The sequence below is a fragment of the Equus asinus genome, chromosome 20 (assembly GCF_041296235.1).
Source record: "Equus asinus isolate D_3611 breed Donkey chromosome 20, EquAss-T2T_v2, whole genome shotgun sequence".
In the NCBI taxonomy this organism is placed as follows: Eukaryota; Metazoa; Chordata; class Mammalia; order Perissodactyla; family Equidae; genus Equus; species Equus asinus.
The window spans coordinates 103,880,576-103,898,504 of record NC_091809.1 but is presented as its reverse complement, the minus strand read 5'-3'; the positions used below and the strand labels follow the sequence as shown (position 1 = coordinate 103,898,504).

General features: G+C 40.1%; 1 protein-coding gene across 4 annotated transcripts in view; it reads right to left on the bottom strand.

The window, feature by feature from the left end:
- The window catches only part of NELL1 (neural EGFL like 1), a 779,413-nt gene that overhangs the window by 19,189 nt on the left and 742,295 nt on the right, over positions 1 to 17,929 (bottom strand). For all 4 annotated transcript variants that reach the window (XM_070491352.1, XM_070491350.1, XM_070491351.1 and 1 more), the window contains one exon: positions 4,536 to 4,729. In XM_070491352.1, coding sequence (XP_070347453.1) covers positions 4,536 to 4,729 — 194 coding nt within the window. The remainder of the gene's footprint in view (positions 1 to 4,535; positions 4,730 to 17,929) is intronic.

Here is a 17,929-nt window from a genome sequence, read left to right as displayed (position 1 = left end):
CAATATATTAAAAGAATCATATACCACAATCAAGTGGGATTTATTCTAGGAATGTGAGGCTGGTTCAACATCTGCAAATAAATCAATGTGATACACCACATTAACAAAATCAGGAATAAAAATCACATGATCATTTCAACAAATGCAGAGAAAAGCATTTGACAAGCTCCAACACCCATTTATGGTTAAAAACTCTCCATAAAGTGGGCATAGAAGGAAAGTACCTCAACATAATAAAGGCCATATACGACAAACCCACAGCCAACATCATGCTTAATGGTGAAAAATTGAAAGCCATCCCTCTGAGAACAGGAACGAGATAAGGGTGCCCACTCCACTCTTACCAATCTTATTCAGCACTTACTGGAAGTTTTAACCAGAGTAATTAGGCAAGTAAAAGAAATAAAAGGAACCCAAACTGCAAAGGATGAAGTAAAACTCACCCTGTTTGTGGATTACATGATTTATATACGTACAAAACCCTAAAGAATCCACCATAAACTATTAGAAGTAATCAACTACAGCAAAGTTGCAGGGTTCAAAAGAACATAGAAAAATCAGTTGCATTTCTATATACTAATATCAAACTAGCAGAAAGAGAATTCAAGAATAGAATTCCACTCCTAATTGCAACAAAAAGGATAAAATACCTAGGAATAAACTGAACAAAGGAGGTAAAAGACCTATACACTTAAAACTATGAGACACTCTTGAAAGAAATGAAAGAAGACAAAGAAATGGAAAGATATTCCATGCTCATGGATTAGAAGAATAAACATAGTTAAAATGTCCATATTACCTAAAGCAATCTACAGATTCGATGTAATCCCAATCAGAATCCCAATGACATTCTTCACAGAAATAGAACAAAGCATCCTAAAATTTATACAGAACAAAAAATGATCCTGAACAGCCAAAGCTATCCTGAGAAAATAGACCAAAGTTGGAGGCATGCCAATCCCTGATGTCAAAATATACTACAAAGCTATAGTAATCAAAACAGCATGGTACTGGGACAAAAACAGACACATAGATCAATGGAACAGAATTGAAAGTCCAGAAATAAACCTACTCATCTATGGACAGCTAATCTTTGACAAAGTAGCCAAGAATACACAAGGGAGAAAGGAAAGTCTCTTCAATAAACGGTTTTGGGGAAACTGGACAGCCACATGCAAAAGAATGACAGTAGACCATTCTCTTACACCATACAAAAAAATTAACTCAAAGTGGATTAAAGACTTGAATGGAAGATCTGAAAACATAAAACTCTTGGAAGAAAATATAGACAGTACACTCTTTGACATCAGTCTTTAGCAGTATTTTTTCGAATACCATGCCTACTCAGGCAAGGGAAACAAAACAAAAAATACACAAATGGGACTACATCAGACTAAAAAACTTCCGAAAGGCAAAGCAAAGTATGAACAAAATGAAAAGATAACCCACCAACTGGGAGAAAATATTTGCAAATCATATTATCTGACAGAGGGTTAATTTCTAAGAAATATACAGAACTCATACAAGTCAACAACAAAAAAACAACCTGATCAAAAAATGGGCAGAGGACATAAACAGACATATTTCTAAAGAAGATAGTCAGATGCTCAACAGGCACATGAAAAGATGTTCAACATCACTAATTATTAGGGAAATGCAAATCAAAATTACAAGGACATATCACCTCACACCCATTAGAACGGCTATACTTAACAAGACAAGAAATAACAAATGTTCAAGAGGATGTGGGGAAAAGGGAAACCTCATACACGGCTGGCAGGAATGCAAACTGGTGCAGCCACTACTTATTGGTGCTAGTTCTCAGACCACTCAAGGAACCTCTACTTGATTTTTTTTTTCTTATTTATGATGATCTTTAGGCGATTTGCAGACACTGGTCATTTGTCTAACAGAGTCTTCTACTCCAGTGATTAACGTATTGCCATACACTTCAGATATCCTTCAGATGACAACATTGATTCCAATAAATTTTTACCAAAAGTTTGTTATGCACAAGGTTCTTTGCACACTGGTGCTATAAATGTTGAAAGTGACACGTAAGACACTGTCCTTGTGGAGGTGATCAGGAGGAACACAAGAGAATATATAGATAACTATGGGTAGGCTTGCCTCCTATAGTAAGTTAGAATAAGACAGTGTAAATTAACTTATTCCACATCCCAAATTTCATGTTAAATATAAGTGTCAAACTTATATAAGTATAAGGTTGTAGGCATTTGGTTAAGGATTGTGAAACTAAATTTAAAAAAAAAACACAATTGTAAGTGGCATTTTCCCCTAAAGTGCTCAAGGCATAATATAAATTTACTGCTACTACTTATGTATATATATATAAGTTATGCCATATAATTGCAAGATGGAGATATTCTCATTTTACAAAAGAATATACTAAGGTTCAGAGAGGTTAGGTGGTCACACAACTAGTATGTTAGATCACAGATTGTGTCCTGAGCATTCTGACAGATGCTGTAGACTTCTTTCCACCAAACTGTGCCAACCCCAAGTCTCAAGCCATCTTTCAGCATGCTAGAATGTTTTGTGGTTTTATCTGCTTTCAACCATTTACCCTCTAGACACTGCAACTCATTTTCAAGAATAAGATATTATATAGATCCTCTTTAGTATTTGTAGTTGAAATTCTGAATTTAATCTAATTACTCACAGTTTGCTAGAATTTTGAAACTACTGTCACTTAAAAATAATGAGAACTAAATGACCTGTCCGCCCTTACAGTGCATGCACTGTATTGGTATAAGACTTGGTTTCACAGCAGCGGTACAGAGTGGAAGATGTTAAGGAATTCCAACAACATTTCTAGGAACTGTTTCAAAGCTTTTTCAACAACATGGATGGAGCTTGAGGGTATTATGCTGAATGAAATAAAGTCAGAAGGAAAAAGATAAATGCCAAATTATTTCACTTATATGTGGAGCTCAGAAAAGCAAAAAAAAACAAACAAACTCTTAGATACAGAGAACAGACTGCTGGTTACCAGAGGGGAAGGAGGTTGCTGACTGGGAAAAAATGGGTGAAGGGGTCAATTGTATGGTGATGGACAGTAACTAAACTTGTGGTGGTGATCACTTTGTAGTGTATACAGATTTCAAACTATAACAGTGTACACCTGAAATTTATATAATGTTATATACAAATTTTACCTTAATTAAAAAAACAAAAAGCTTTTGCCCTTTGAGTCAGTGTCACATGGTTAAATATTGTACTTAATAACTTGAAAACTTCTTGAGGGAATGTCCCACACAGTCATTAACGTAGTACTGAGTTGAGAGTTTGAGCTCAGTCAAGTTGGATTCACTGATTGTTTAATTGGTTTTATATATCTCAACAGACATCATCTGTAGAGTGTTACAGGACATTTGGCAAGGTGAGAGACCATGAAATCTGGGGAACCAAATGGAATTCAGCTCCCAGCTTCGACATTCCTATCTTGTGATATTTAGGGTACCTTACGTGCCCTAAAACTTAGAAACCCAGTGTCTTCATCTTTCAAAATTGTGCTATATTAAATGTAATTCTGTTTTTAAATTACAGGGTGCTTGGAACCCAAGAGGTGCTCAATAAATGGGGGTAATGGACCTAAGTTTGGATGTGAGGAACTAGTTATGTATAAGGGAAAACATGGGCATGCTGGGATAATGATCTAAACACTTGGTGATGTAGCTCTCCTACATAGGTGCCCCCAGGTCTGCTGGAGGTGTGACGGACATGAAGGTTGGTGAACGAACTGGATGGCTTTTCAAGGTTCATTTCAACTCTCTTTCTAGGGAGCACTCTGAATTTGTTAGGAGAGCAGATCTCTGAGAGCCTACTAAGCAAGTCGTTTCTAGTGGCTCCCCTGCTCAGAAAGCCCAAGATTAAAGAGCCCCATCCCAACAGACGTAAAAGTACAGTGCAAGAGCTACAGTAAAGCAATACCAAAGGAAAATGAATAGGCCAGATCAACAAAGAAGAAATAAAGCACAAGGAAATCAAACACTTTAATAGGCCCATTTTGCAAAGCATAAAGCAAAAGTAGTCGATGACAGAAGTTTATTTTCGTAAGCATTAAACTCACTTCCAAACACTTAATGTAAGGAATAGCCTAGCAATGAGAACTACAAAGAAGACATCATTTACCAGAAGGCCTCGTGCTATCATTATCATTTGTTCAGAACGGAAGTCCACCTGTCTCTGACCACTGGAAGCAAGTCTGAGCCTCGTTTTTCTGGATGTCCCCATAAAAGTGAGCAAGTTCAGGCAGGTGATCATTTCAAGCAAAGAGTAGTTTTAATCAGCAAGTTTGTATAAATGCGGGATGAGGGCTTATTAAAGCTCTCACCCAACTAATCTTAAAGGCATGACAAGCTCCCAGCAGGAGGACTAACACTGGCTTCTCTGCCCTGCCCGCCCTGTGCTCTGCACTCTCTTCTCAACCCCACAGATCAATTTTCACCAAACAGGTTTGCCTGCCACTCAGCAGCATCATTAGAATTTCTGCTGCACCACATCAGCCTCACCTTGCAGGAACACACAGAACACCTGTCTTCTTTCAGGGTCCACACCTGCCCGTTGCGCTTCAGTCCTCCTTCGTGGGGGCAGTCACCAGAGCAGGATGGCCCTGAGGGACACAGGCAGTCGAAGCCCCCTGCCAAGTTGATGCAGGCAGAATCATTCCAACAGGTGTGAGTTCTTAAGGCACATTCATCAATGTCTGCAATAAAAAAAGCACAGAGCTTTAGAAGCTAGCCAAGATCATTATTAGAAAATAATAATCATTTATAATAGCATTAATTAACATTACTGAACATTTCCCTTGTGCCAGGTACTGTACCAAGCTGTTCACACGCATTATCTCATTCACTCTGAAAGGCAGGTCTGTGTAGGAGGATCTGTTCTTATCTCTGTTTTGCAAATAATGGAGCAGAGGCCCAGAGACGTTAAATAACAAGCCCACTGTCATATAGCTAACAAGTGGCAGGTCTGAGACTCAAACCAGCAGCTGCCAGATTCCAATTACTAAATTATCCAGTAGCAGCTCTGAACTAGTTTTCAGATATTCTCAAGGACATTACCATCCAGGGGCCATAAACACTGCTAATTCGTTAACAGTGTGGATATACCCTATGGAGACGTGGGCCTTTTAGAAAGGTGTGAATAGATTAGCCACTGAGTAGGAACAAGTGAGCAATTAGAGCAACCCTGAGCCAACTAGACTACCCCCAGATCCTGGGACCAAAGGCGAAAGAACAGGAAATAATTCTTGGTAGATGCCTTGCCTAATCAAAGCCTCACCACCCTAATGGCCAGCAGCATTTCTGTCCACACGAGAAAATATCTTGGAGTTACAGTTGGGGATGGGATGGATGCTGATGAAAGACACACATACATTTCACTGTTTTTCATTGACAGCCAAGTATGGAAGGCACACATAAATCCAGTCAGCCCTCTCTGACATTCAAAGCTTGAGTGACCTTAACAACATCTCAAACACAGCTGTCTGGACCTGGTTTGAGGCCTTTCCCAGTGGGCAATCTATTACCTCCCAAGGCAGCCAATTCCATCATTGAATAACTCTTTTGGAAATGTCTTCCTTAAATTGAAATTAAATGTATTATCCAGTAACTTCTACTTATTGGTGCTAGTTCTCAGACCACTCAAGAAACCTCTACTTGATTTTTTTTTTCTTATTTATGATGATCTTTAGGCGATTTGCAGACACTGGTCATTTGTCTATCAGAGTCTTCTACTCCAGTGATTAACGTATTGCCATACACTTCAGATATCCTTCAGATGACAACATTGATTCCAATAAATTTTTACCAAAAGTTTGTTATGCACAAGGTTCTTTGCACACTGGTGCTATAAATGTTGAAAGTGACACGTAAGACACTGTCCTTGTGGAGGTGATCAGGAGGAACACAAGAGAATATATAGATAACTATGGGTAGGCTTGCCTCCTATAGTAAGTTAGAATAAGACAGTGTAAATTAACTTATTCCACATCCCAAATTTCATGTTAAATATGTGTCAAACTTATATAAGTATAAGGTTGTAGGCATTTGGTTAAGGATTGTGAAACTAAATTTAATAAAAAAACACAATTGTAAGTGGCATTTTCCCCTAAAGTGCTCAAAGGCATAATATAAATTTTACTGCTACTACTTACTTATATATATTGTTACAAAGTTTTTCAAAGCTTTTTCATAAGTTATGCCATATAATTGCAAGAGGGAGATATTCTTATTTTACAAAAGAAGAAACTAAGGTTCAGAGAGTTTAGGTGGTCACACAACTAGTATGTTAGATCACAGATTGTGTCCTGGGCATTCTGACAGATGCTGTAGACTTCTTTCTACCAAACTGTGCCAACCCCAAGTCTCAAGCCATCTTTCAGCATGCTAGAATGTTTTGTGGTTTTATCTGCTTTCAACCATTTACCCTCTAGACACTGCAACTCATTTTCAAGAATAAGATATTATATAGATCCTCTTTAGTATTTGTAGTTGAAATTCTGAATTTAATCTAATTACTCACAGTTTGCTAGAATTTTGAAACTACTGTCACTTAAAAATAATGAGAACTAAATGACCTGTCTGCCCTTACAGTGCATGCACTGTATTGGTATAAGACTTGGTTTCACAGCAGCGGTACAGAGTGGAAGATGTTAAGGAATTCCAACAACATTTCTGGGAACTATTTCATCCCGAGATTTACTGTTTGTCTTTTTCCCACCAATTGTAGCTTCAGTCAAGACATTTAGTTAATGAATAATGATTCCTCCTTTGAAGAGTGTGGAAATGATCCCAAATTATGTAGCCTAGAATCCAGGTCTGCTACAATCAGACCTCATACCTCCTCACTGTTCCTGGTCATGCGCATGCCATTCTCAACGCATTTGACCATATGGTGCTCTTGCCTAGAAACCTCTCATCTCCCCAGTCTTCTTTCTCTGCTCTAAATCTTCCCAACTAAAAGTACCATTGAGTGTGAGAGCCAGGTGACCCATGTTCAAAACCAAGCTCTTCTATTTAATTGAGTGCTTACTAACCACTGGTCATTTTATGCATTACACTCTATGTTCTTGCTCACATTATTTAACCTCTCAGACCTGCATTTATCTCCTGTATAAAACCATAACCACCTAATCTATGGCCTTTTGAAAATAAAAATGTAGGTAACTTAATGACTCAATAAATATTTGTTTCTTGATTTAATGAATGCAAATATTTAAGACAAAGTTCAACCCCTACCTCCTCAGTTAAGCATCTTCCAATATGATGCCAGTTCTTAGTAATAATTCACGTCCTCTGACCTCCCATTACAATGAAAGTTGGTCCATGTGGCTTTGTATTTAGGTAGATGCTACCTTGGAACAATACTGAAGAGATACATTTGCATTATTCTCACTCTCCAGTTTTTGCTGAAAGTAATAATTAAAATATTTGGTCTTGGGGCCGGCCCTGTGGCATAGTGATTGAGTTCACATACTCCGCTTTGGTGGCCCGGGTTTGCAGGTCTGGATCCCAGGTGCAGACCTAGCACCACTCCTCTGGCCACGCTGTGGCAGCGTCCCACATAAAATAGAGGAAGATTGGCACACATGCTAGCTCAGCGACAATGTTTCTCAAGCAAAAAGAAGAAGGCTGGCAACAGATGTTAGCTCAGGGCCAATGTTCTTCGTACAAAAAAAAAAAATTGGTCTTATACTTCTCTCATCACGTTTATGATTTAGTTTGTATATCTGGGAGATACAGAGATAGGGAGTAAATTGACAGACAGACAGATGCTTATCACATATGTAATAAAATATGAAATTCAGATTTTTTCAAACTCTGTGTTAGCGCAGATCTGCACACTTATCCCCGGGACCACTGCATTAGCCTCCTCTCTGCTCTCCTGACTACAGGCACTTCTCACTCTAAGGCAGAGATTTTCAATTGTGGGCACAACAGAAACATTTGGGGAGCCTTTAAAACGTACTGGTGCCCAGGCTCACCACCACTAGACACTAAAGTAGGATCCAGCCATCTGGGCTCAGTTCAGCCAGGTGAGAAACACTGCTCTACGCACCTTCCCCAGGGGAGTGCTGTTCTGGAAAGCAAACCTGCCCATGTCACTCCTCTGCTTCCCACCTCTCAATTGTTCTCTGAGGCTTGTCACAGAAAGTTCAAAACCCTAATGTATCATGTAAGCCTCAATCTAACACTTGGCCCTTACCTTCTGTCTCTTCCCCTTGCTGCTCAAAAGCCATGAGTGATACACAAACAGACCATGCTGTTTCCTCTGTCTGTGCCTCGGGGCATGCCTTTCCTCTTGTGGGAGTACTCGCGCCTTCCCTGTCTCTGCTTTTAGCCTAGATGAAATGGGCTGCAGTATAAATTAATTAATTGACAAGGTAAGCACTCCCCTTCCTGTGCATCTTCACTCCCACTCATTCTTCAAAATCAAGATCAAGCGTCACCACCTCTCATCCTGCAAGAGAGTCACTATAGACATTTTGCTTTCTCTGTACCTTATATACAATGCTATCCTTGTGTGCATCTCGTAGGAGTTCCATGTTTGACATATCCATCTCTATCGAGAGATAGCAAGCTCACTGAGGGCAGAGACTAAATGTTTTCCCTTTTCTTTTCTCAGGGCCAAGTACAATGTTCAATGTATTTACTTGATTTAACTTACTTATCCAAGAAATTTACAGACTGATACTATTATAGAACTTTACCAAAGTTTGGTCTCTGGGGCGTTCAATAAGCATAAGGCATAACCACAACCCTCCCCTTCAGGGAACACATTTTATTCTTGAGTTTTCTTATGCGAAGGCCCTTGTCTCTGGTTCAAAGTACAATAAATACAGCAAAACAGTAACTACACTGAAATAGGAAGGCAACCTTGCCTCCTCCTTCTCCACCTTAGTTTCTTATCAAATGCCTGTGGTCAAGGGCAGAGGAATACTTATTAACAAATCAATCCAGAAATCGTCTGGAAGAGTGATTTCAACAGATCTACAACCAGTGACTAAAAAAAGATATTTAATTTATGGTCTCCCCTAAATTGGCAATTAATGCCCAACTATAATAAGCTTTTGTAGCATTTGGTTATTTTGCATTTACAAAGTTTATATTGGCGATGCTTTCTTCTCATAAATTAAGACACCTGAGCATAAAGATGAGCATACCTAGTGTGTACAATAAAAACAGGGTGAAAAGCTTGGATTTGCTTTTGCCAGAATGAAAGGATTTCACAGTTGAATATAGGACCATATTGCTTACAGAGTTCCATGTAATTGCTTTACTTATGACGCAGAAATCTAATTCTGCTTCCATGCAATTTAGCAGATTTATGGAAAGCCAGATGTTAGCAATTATGGGAACCGACATTATTCATATTCTTGGTAATATGGACCTGTTTGCTCTGCACAAAGCCAACTTAATCTATTATACATATCCCAAGGCATCCAAAGGGAAGAGGCACCCTATTTACATATTGCAACTGTTGTTCTCTGCTGAGCAAACACAAAGACATTCACCCATGATACTCACCCAAATCATCAGACAGGCCTCCTATGACAAAGAGGCAATGAAGCAAAAATCAGGCAAAATATTCCATATTCAAATCTATAATCATTAGAGTGTACTTGTTTTTTCTTGTTGTAAGTAATGGCTCTCTGATTTCCTTGTGTTTCTCCTTATAAATTCATTACTTAAATGCTCCATGCTCAGATGAGAATTTTTTCAATAAAATTCCACAGCTAAGCTTACATTAGAACTAATTTTCTTGCATTGACATTTTCACAATTTCTGAAAGCTGTTATTATTGCGCTCAATTTTACCTTTAAAATTGTCTGGTTGTGCCTAGTCAGTCTACTTTGTTCTTTAATTTGAGGTTCTTAGGTTACTCGGGCATGTAAGAAAATACAATTCAGAGATGTCTATATCAGCTGCAATCAAACTAATCCGAACTTAGCCTCAAACAATGTCCTTACCCTTCAAAAAAAACGGCTCTGCAGAAGTTTTAATAGTATAGCAACTGTAATGGTACCTGCCTTCGGAGCTGAAACTTTTACAGTTGATTTGAGAAATCAAGGGCAACATTTTTCTTCAGTGGGTTGGTAGCAGTTAGGTCAAAGGAGTGAACGTTTTCATTACCCCGTATTCCTCTTTCTTGAGTAACTTTCACAACACATCTAGTCCTACTTTCAAACTCAAAACAGGTGATGTGTCAGAAAACAAGATTTAACCTGGGGTTTGAATACCCAGCTGCGTGTGTTCTGACTGGGAAATCATTATGAGGCATTAGTAGCTTGGAAATGAGAACAGAGCTTGGGGGTTTATTAATGATGGACAAGATAGAGCACAGATGCCTCCCCCATAGCTAGGGCACGGATGGTGCTTTCACCGTGGCAGAGAGAAAATTACACAGAAAAACATACACACCCAATGTCAGAAAAATAAGTGAAAGAAACAAGTAGAGAAATCCGATGATGTCTGATGTGGCTTGCAAAATGCAAGGCTAATGAAAAGTTAAACTGCGCAGTAAGTTTTGGGTCCAGAAGGAGGGGTGACAGTCATGCTCTCTGGTTGCTAGTCACACCACATGTGGACATTACATTCCCTTTAGAGCACAGACCATTTAGAGGGGTGCTGACACACTTAGGACACAACAGAAGAGACCCAGCAGCACAGTGAAGGGCTCCAACTTGCTGTGCTTTAATGAAATGTGAGGGGTTCAGCCTGAAAAGGAAAAGACAGAAAGAGGAGATCAGCGAGCTTTAGCTTTGTCTATTTGAGATACTATTGAGTATCTCTTAGGAAGAAGTTCCAGTGCCCCTCCAGTGTCAACTCTTCAGCCTTTGTTCCAGCCTCCACCCTTTCTTGAGTCAGGAAGAAACTCTTTGCTATGGTATTTCTCTTATTGCTCAGTGTGTGCTTTGTTACTTTCCAACGAATCTTCCTCTTTTCTTTTAACTGAGCAGACTCTCTCTTGAAACAAAAGAAAAAGAAAACAACCTTGCTTGGGCTCCCTCTTTCCTTAACTACTCCCTAGATCCAGGCATTATTTCCTAGTGTCTACAACTAGCAGCTACCTCCATTTACCCATCTTCATCCTCTCCTAAATGTTTGTAAGCTTCCATGTGACCCTCTCTTCAAAGCCTAAATCCGGAAGTTTCTCATGACCATTAGTTTGCAAAATCATCACCCTTTGCTTAACAAATATTGTCATAAAATTGTTATTGACTATTTCAGTCTAAGAACTCTCTTCTTGATATTGTGGGATATAATATTGCCTTGTTCATCCTCTTACCTTTTCATTCATCCAGTTACTAATAATCATCAATCAACTAATTACACATATATTTCTTAAGCACGTACTCTGTCCTAGACCTGCTGTTAGGGACTGGGAATAAAATGGGCGAAGAATGCAGACATGGTGCTAGAAGTATGGAGCTTATAGTCTCCTCCCACTTTTTAAGTTAGTAACATTTTCTAAGGTTCCATCTCTGGTCTTTGGTTCTCTTTCTCCTCACTGGAAGCAATACAACACACCAATTAAAAGCTTAAGTTCTGGGGCTGGCCCAGTGGTGCAGTGGTTAAGGTCGCACATTCCACTTTGAAGGCCTGGGGTTGGCCAGTTCGGATCCCGGGTGCGGACATGGCACCCCTTGCCATGCCATGCTGTGGCAGGTGTCCCACATATAAAGCAGAGGAAGATGGGCATGGATGTTAACTCAGGGCCAGTCTTCTCAGCAAGAAGAGGAGGATGGGTAGCAAATCTTCCTCAAGAAAAAGCTCTAGCTCTGGAACCCAGCAGCTGTGGTGCCCATTAATGTGACCTGTAGTCCCAGCTTTCCTGGGACTGGGGTGATCCCCGAGATAGGTGACTTTCAGTGCTAAAACCAGGAATGTTCCAGGCAAACAGGGACAAATGAATCAACTTCATCCCAGTTCCACCCCTGCAACTTATTGTTTGTATGACTCTGGACAATTTACCTGACGTGTCTGAGCCTTAGTCTCATCATTCGAGAAATGTGGATGAAAAATACCCATGGGGATCATCTGGTAATTTGAGTAAACACATAACACAACGCTTATCATGTAGTAATTGCTCAAAAACGATTAGCTGCTGTCATTGTTGTTCATATTGTCCCTATAATTTCTCTCTCACAGAGTTCATCTCGTCTCATGAATTCCACTCCCCGACTTCTTCAGGATGTATTCAAATCTGCGCCACCACCTTATTATGTGGCCAGCTCACCCCTTCATCTCTTTACTGGGGATTTCCACTTGAATTCTGAATTCTCACAACAAATTCTCACGCATTTGCTCAGTACATTGGCCAGTCAACCCCAGAAATGCTAACACTCCAAGCTCTCTGTGAGCCCTAATCAGTAAATCTGGTGTTAATATTTAAGGGATTGTCATTGAAAGAATATAGTTTTCTGACACTCCATGAACTAGCCTAGGTCACTGATGACAGTTTGTTTATAGGCCGTACAAATTGACGTGTTTTACTGCTGATGGAGAACACAGTTCCTTCTAGGTAGGAAAACAAGAGTAGACTAAAAGCAGACCAGCCTTCTGAATTAGCCACGTTGGTTTGCTTCCTGCCAATAACAAATCATGCTTCTTTAACTAGTGATGAAATCTGTTTAAAATCAACACAGTTCTGACCAGTGGAGAGAGTAAATAAAAAATCAATAAGTATTTTCTGTCCAAAGAGAATTCTGCTGCACAGAGAAGCTACAGTATTGATGCCAACGACCCTAGATTTATATGTTTTCATATCTGTGCTTACAGGAATCAGCTGCATCTGCTTCACAGAGAAGTAGAACAGGTATGTTTTTATGAATCACTGGCTGCCCACTACCAGGCCAACACATTCTCTTGTACAGCCATTGTACTATGTACTCTCTTCAGCAGGACTTCACCCTCACCTGCAAAGCATTACCCTCCTGCCATCTGATTTCACGTTACCTACATCTCCTTACGTTACCTTGGATGCTTTGCTGTGAACAGACTTTTCTCTCTTCCTTATTCATTCAGAAGTAATATTTTGGTCTTATTTATCTTTGTGTCTCCCCCAGCACCTTTTACAGTGTCTTTCACCTACTAAGAAATGCATACACATGTCAAGTGTGAATCCGGTTGAGCTGTGATTGAAAAAAGAAGCCTCGTTCTTTGGAGGCCTCAGTTTTCACTTAGGTAAAATACAGGAGGTGTATAAAGTGTTTTCTAAGATCTTCTCCCTTTCTAGCTTTACGTGATTACTTTTCACCACTGGAGGACTGAGCTGGTAACTCCAGTGTTAGAATATGAGTGGTGACAGATAGAGACTAGGACTGAGGTGAATGGAAAAACCCAGCTTCAGAATAACAAGGATTCCTTAGAATTAAACAGTGTTCTTGGACATTCGATATTTATTGAAATATCTCTAGTCCCTCCTAACGAGTATTTTCAAGTAGGTGTCAAAGAGGGAGAGTAATGAAGGGAGAAGCATGGTTTTCCTGTCTGCACTGAAGCCTTGGGAATGTAATCCTTGCTGACAAATAAGCACGGGGACTCCAGCCAGGGTAAAAACCAAAACTAACTCTATTTTGTCAAATCATTCTCTCAAGCAAGTTGTCAGATCAGAAATAATTTCTCATCTCTTCTATGCCAAGGAAAGGTCTTAGGCACAGAGAGGTTACCAGTGATTTCACTTATTACAGAAACATCCAGCAGCTTACATAGAAGTCAGAGGTCAAAGAAACATGTCAGTTGTACATTCTAAAACCAGGTCTCGATAAATAACAAGATGGTGAGATTACAGCAGTCACGAATTCAAAGCCATTCCCCGCCTGCCATTGGTTGTCTCCTCTCACCACTCTGTTTATCGTGCTCCCTAACTTCCAGGAAGTGGTCACAGCTCTTCCAAAAACCTGTCCAGTGGAAAGAGCGTTAGGACATCGATCCAGGACAGCAATTTGGATGATCACACCAAGAAAGGCAGTGTCTACTGAAAGAACAAACAGGCTATAAATAAATCTTAATGTGATCTCATGGTGTCTTTTCTTGGAGAATTTCATCTGTCCATATCTTCTTCTTCTCTTCATATTTCTTCTCTTAGTCAACTGATTTGGTAAAAATAGATTTGGGGCTGCCTCCTATTTTGAAGGGATAGTCTCTGGAAAGATCTAGAAGGTCTGTCACTCTGCACAAATCAAAGTTGAGTTCAGTTCACGCTGGACCCTCTTCCCTATTGCAATGGTTTATTACTGGTTAAAATCTGTCCTTATCACTTGAACTAGTGTCCGGCTTTGTTTATATTTGACACCACTCAGGCTGGTAGAGTGTAACAAAAGAAATTCTTGCAGTTCATCTGTAGTCCAGCTCAACTCCTCAGAGTAAGTAGCAATTAGGGGCCAATGTCCTCATTAGTGATAGAAGTGATTGCTCTGTGTCCCTTCATTAATTCATTTAATATTTACTGAGCATGTATGATATGCCAGGCACTCTTCTAGGCATTGGGAATATGATACAAATAAAACAGACCAAATTTCTGCTCCTGGGAAGATTAAATTTTAACAGCCAAAGGCAAACATCAGACACAGTCATGCATCACTTAATGACAGGGATGTGTTCTGAGAAATGCATTGCGAGGCAATTTTGTCATGCGAACATCACAGAGTGCACTTACACACACCTAGGTGGTACAGCCTACTACACACCTAGGCTAAATGTTGCTAATCTGTGGGACCACTGTCTCATATGCAGTCCGTTGTTGCCTGAAACGTTATGTGGCGCATGACTGTAATTCCTTCCATGTATCTTCCTCAGGAACTTGCAGATGCTTTGGTACCCTGGCCATCCCCAAGACTTTTATTGAGTCATGATTAACAGATCCTTGTGAAATAGAGATTTTTCTTTTTACTCTGCAGAATAGCAAAACTTTACAATACTCTTATTTACTGTACTCTGCAAAGTTTTCAAAATCCATTAAAATTCATGGTTTAATTTGTCCTTCCAAAAAACTTAGAATGTTAACATTACCATCACCTCCACTTAAAACAAAACCAAACTGAGGAACAAATGATCATTGCTTCTCTAACCTTTCTACCAAGTTCATCTCCATGGCAGAAAAGAATGAACACTCATTTCTCAGAATCCAGGACATATGCAAAGGGGAAACCACGAGTCTGAAATTTATTTGATGTTTCATGTTTTCTATTTTAAAAATCTCTTTTACATGCCCGTCTATAGTTTAGTCAGGATTGTTTGGATAAAAAGATCATTTTTCCCCTCAAACCATTGAGCAGAGTAAGGTCCCTCTTCCAGCTTTGTATACCCTTGTGTGAAGCCGCATGCTTTCAACAATGCTTGCACCCCAGTATAAGAAGTACAGGAACAGGCAACAGAGGGTCCTATAACATGCCCAGGGCCATAGCCAGCAAGGTTCAGAGTTAGGATGCAAATACAGGCACCTTGACTTCAGGTCAGGCTTATTCCACCACATCACACAACGGCAGGCTCTCAATTCTGTAGAAAAGAAATATAGTGACATTCTGCAAAGACCAAATGGCAAATCTCCAACACATCAACGAATACACAGATTCTCCAAATGTTAACTGATGCTGACTATATGTAAAAGGTAACAATAAAACAATGAAAGCAAGGCCCCTAACAAACATCACAATTAATTGGAGCTGATAGAATCCTCGCCAGCTGCCCCGCAACGCAGCTTATTCACTGCTCTCCACTTCTATTGACCTGACCATCGCTACAGCATCTTCCTGTTTTCCCGCCTACATGTCTTCAAAGAGAAGCTGGACTAATAGTCTGATCATACCACCCTCTCATTGTCTCATTAAGCAGGAAGATGACCCAGTTTGAGTTGCTACAAGATCATATATCTAGGGATGGGCAGAAACTTGTATCTGAATCCATGTTTTACTTCTATGCATTCCCAAACCAACTGCTTTAGTAAGCCATTTCACAACTTCTCAGATGAGAAATTGTTACTTGCTCTGCATCAAGGGAAAATTCAGACCTCTCTGTTCTTTGGTTTATCCGTCTATAAAATGGCGACTTGTAACAAACTTGAAGGGTTGTAGGAAGAACTATAGGACAAAATGTTAGCACATAGTTGCTTGATGAAAATCATGAGGAATATCTAGCTAATGGCCTCATTCTTTTCAAAAGGAACACTTTCCAAGAAAAAGAAATAAAAGGAGCAAAATTGCACAGGTGCTGAAAATCACATTGACACATGTCTGATAGAGAGTTTGAAATTTTGTCAGAAATACTAGTATATTTGTATACCTATATTTTATATTAAAATGGCTGCTTCTTAAAAAGTATCAAAGTGTTTCCACAACAAAATAAATATTTCAACAACCTTGGAAGACACTGATATTATGAAATAGGATTCACAACTTTCAACTCCTTAGCTTAGAACACAAGCCCCTTTCTTACTCTGGTCTCCGCCTCTAAATGCGGGCTCCTTCCTTGTCATTCCCCATCCACACCACACCCATATATATATATATCAGGGACTTCATCCACATGGGAAATCTCACCGTCTCTGGGACACAATTAGATCTCTTTCATGATTTTCCCACCAATCAGACTGCTATTCCCACCTGGAATACTTACCTTAAATCTATTTTTCCTGGAAAAATTCCTTCTCATCCTAGAGACCCAGTGAAAATACCATATTTTCTGTGAAAGATTCCCATGTACATTACCATCCCCACATGTCCCAATGCCAAGAGGAGTTAGTCACTTTTTCCTTAGAGTCGCTTATTTTTATTTATGCGTCTAGCTGCTCCACAACTCAGCCTCCCCCAATCCCTGTCCTCTTCTGTCGCCATCCTAGACTGGAAGGACATTCCTCTCTGTGTGCCTAAGACTTTCTAGCACCTGGACTAGCATAGATCAGAGTCGCTGCACAACTGAATGGGGATTTCCGCTGACAGTGCCTTACTTGATATGAGAACGACAGTTCAAAATTCCCTGCTCATCAACCCAGGGGTAAATATTTCACGGCAGCGTGAGTAACCTCGGACTAAAAAATTCAGTAGTCATTTCAGAGAAGTTGTACCTGCCCATCTCTGAGTTGCTGCACAGACATGATCTCCGGTTCTAAGACCTTCCAGCCAGAAGTTTGCATAATGAAACAATTGCTCGCATTGTGTTTCAAGAGGCAGGAAGCTGACAACTACAAGGAATTCAATACCATGGAGAGCTCCGGATCTGAGAAAAGGAAGGTGAGGAAGCTCCCCTGGAGTCTGAACTGTCGATCCCGAGGTGGACAACACTGAGAAGTTGGATCAGAGGGCAACTGAACGCTCTGAGCCTGGATCCTGGTATCTGCACAGTGGCTTTTACAGTGTGGGGCGAGCATCATTCTGACTTCCCAGTGAAAACGACGGTTCCACTTCCTCCAAAAGCTGCTGTACACACATGTACACAAACTTGCACAGTTTCAGGGCATTCATGGACCCCTCTGAAGGCTTTCAGTGAAACCCCCAAGGGAGTGGTTTCCAAACGTGAGTGAGCATCAACTAAATTAGTGCTCGTTAAGAAACAAACCACTGGGTCGACTGATCCCAGATTTGCGGACTCAGGAAGTCCGGGGGTAGGGTAGAGAATTTCCATCTCTAACAACTTTCCAGGGGATGCTGAGGCTGCTGGTTTGAGGATCACACCTCTAGAACTGCTGCCCTAAGCTACACGGGACTGAGTTCCCAGGAAGTAACGTTAGGAAACGAGTTTTGAGGAATACCCCATACGTTGTGTTGTCACCCAGTTGGGACTGCCAACTATTCAGAAAGAAAGTAAAAAAAAAAAAAGAAAGTCATCTAAAAGACGTCATCATAAAGAAGATTTTGCATGACATGAGCTCCAAGATCCTGTGCAGGAGAAAATCAAAGTGC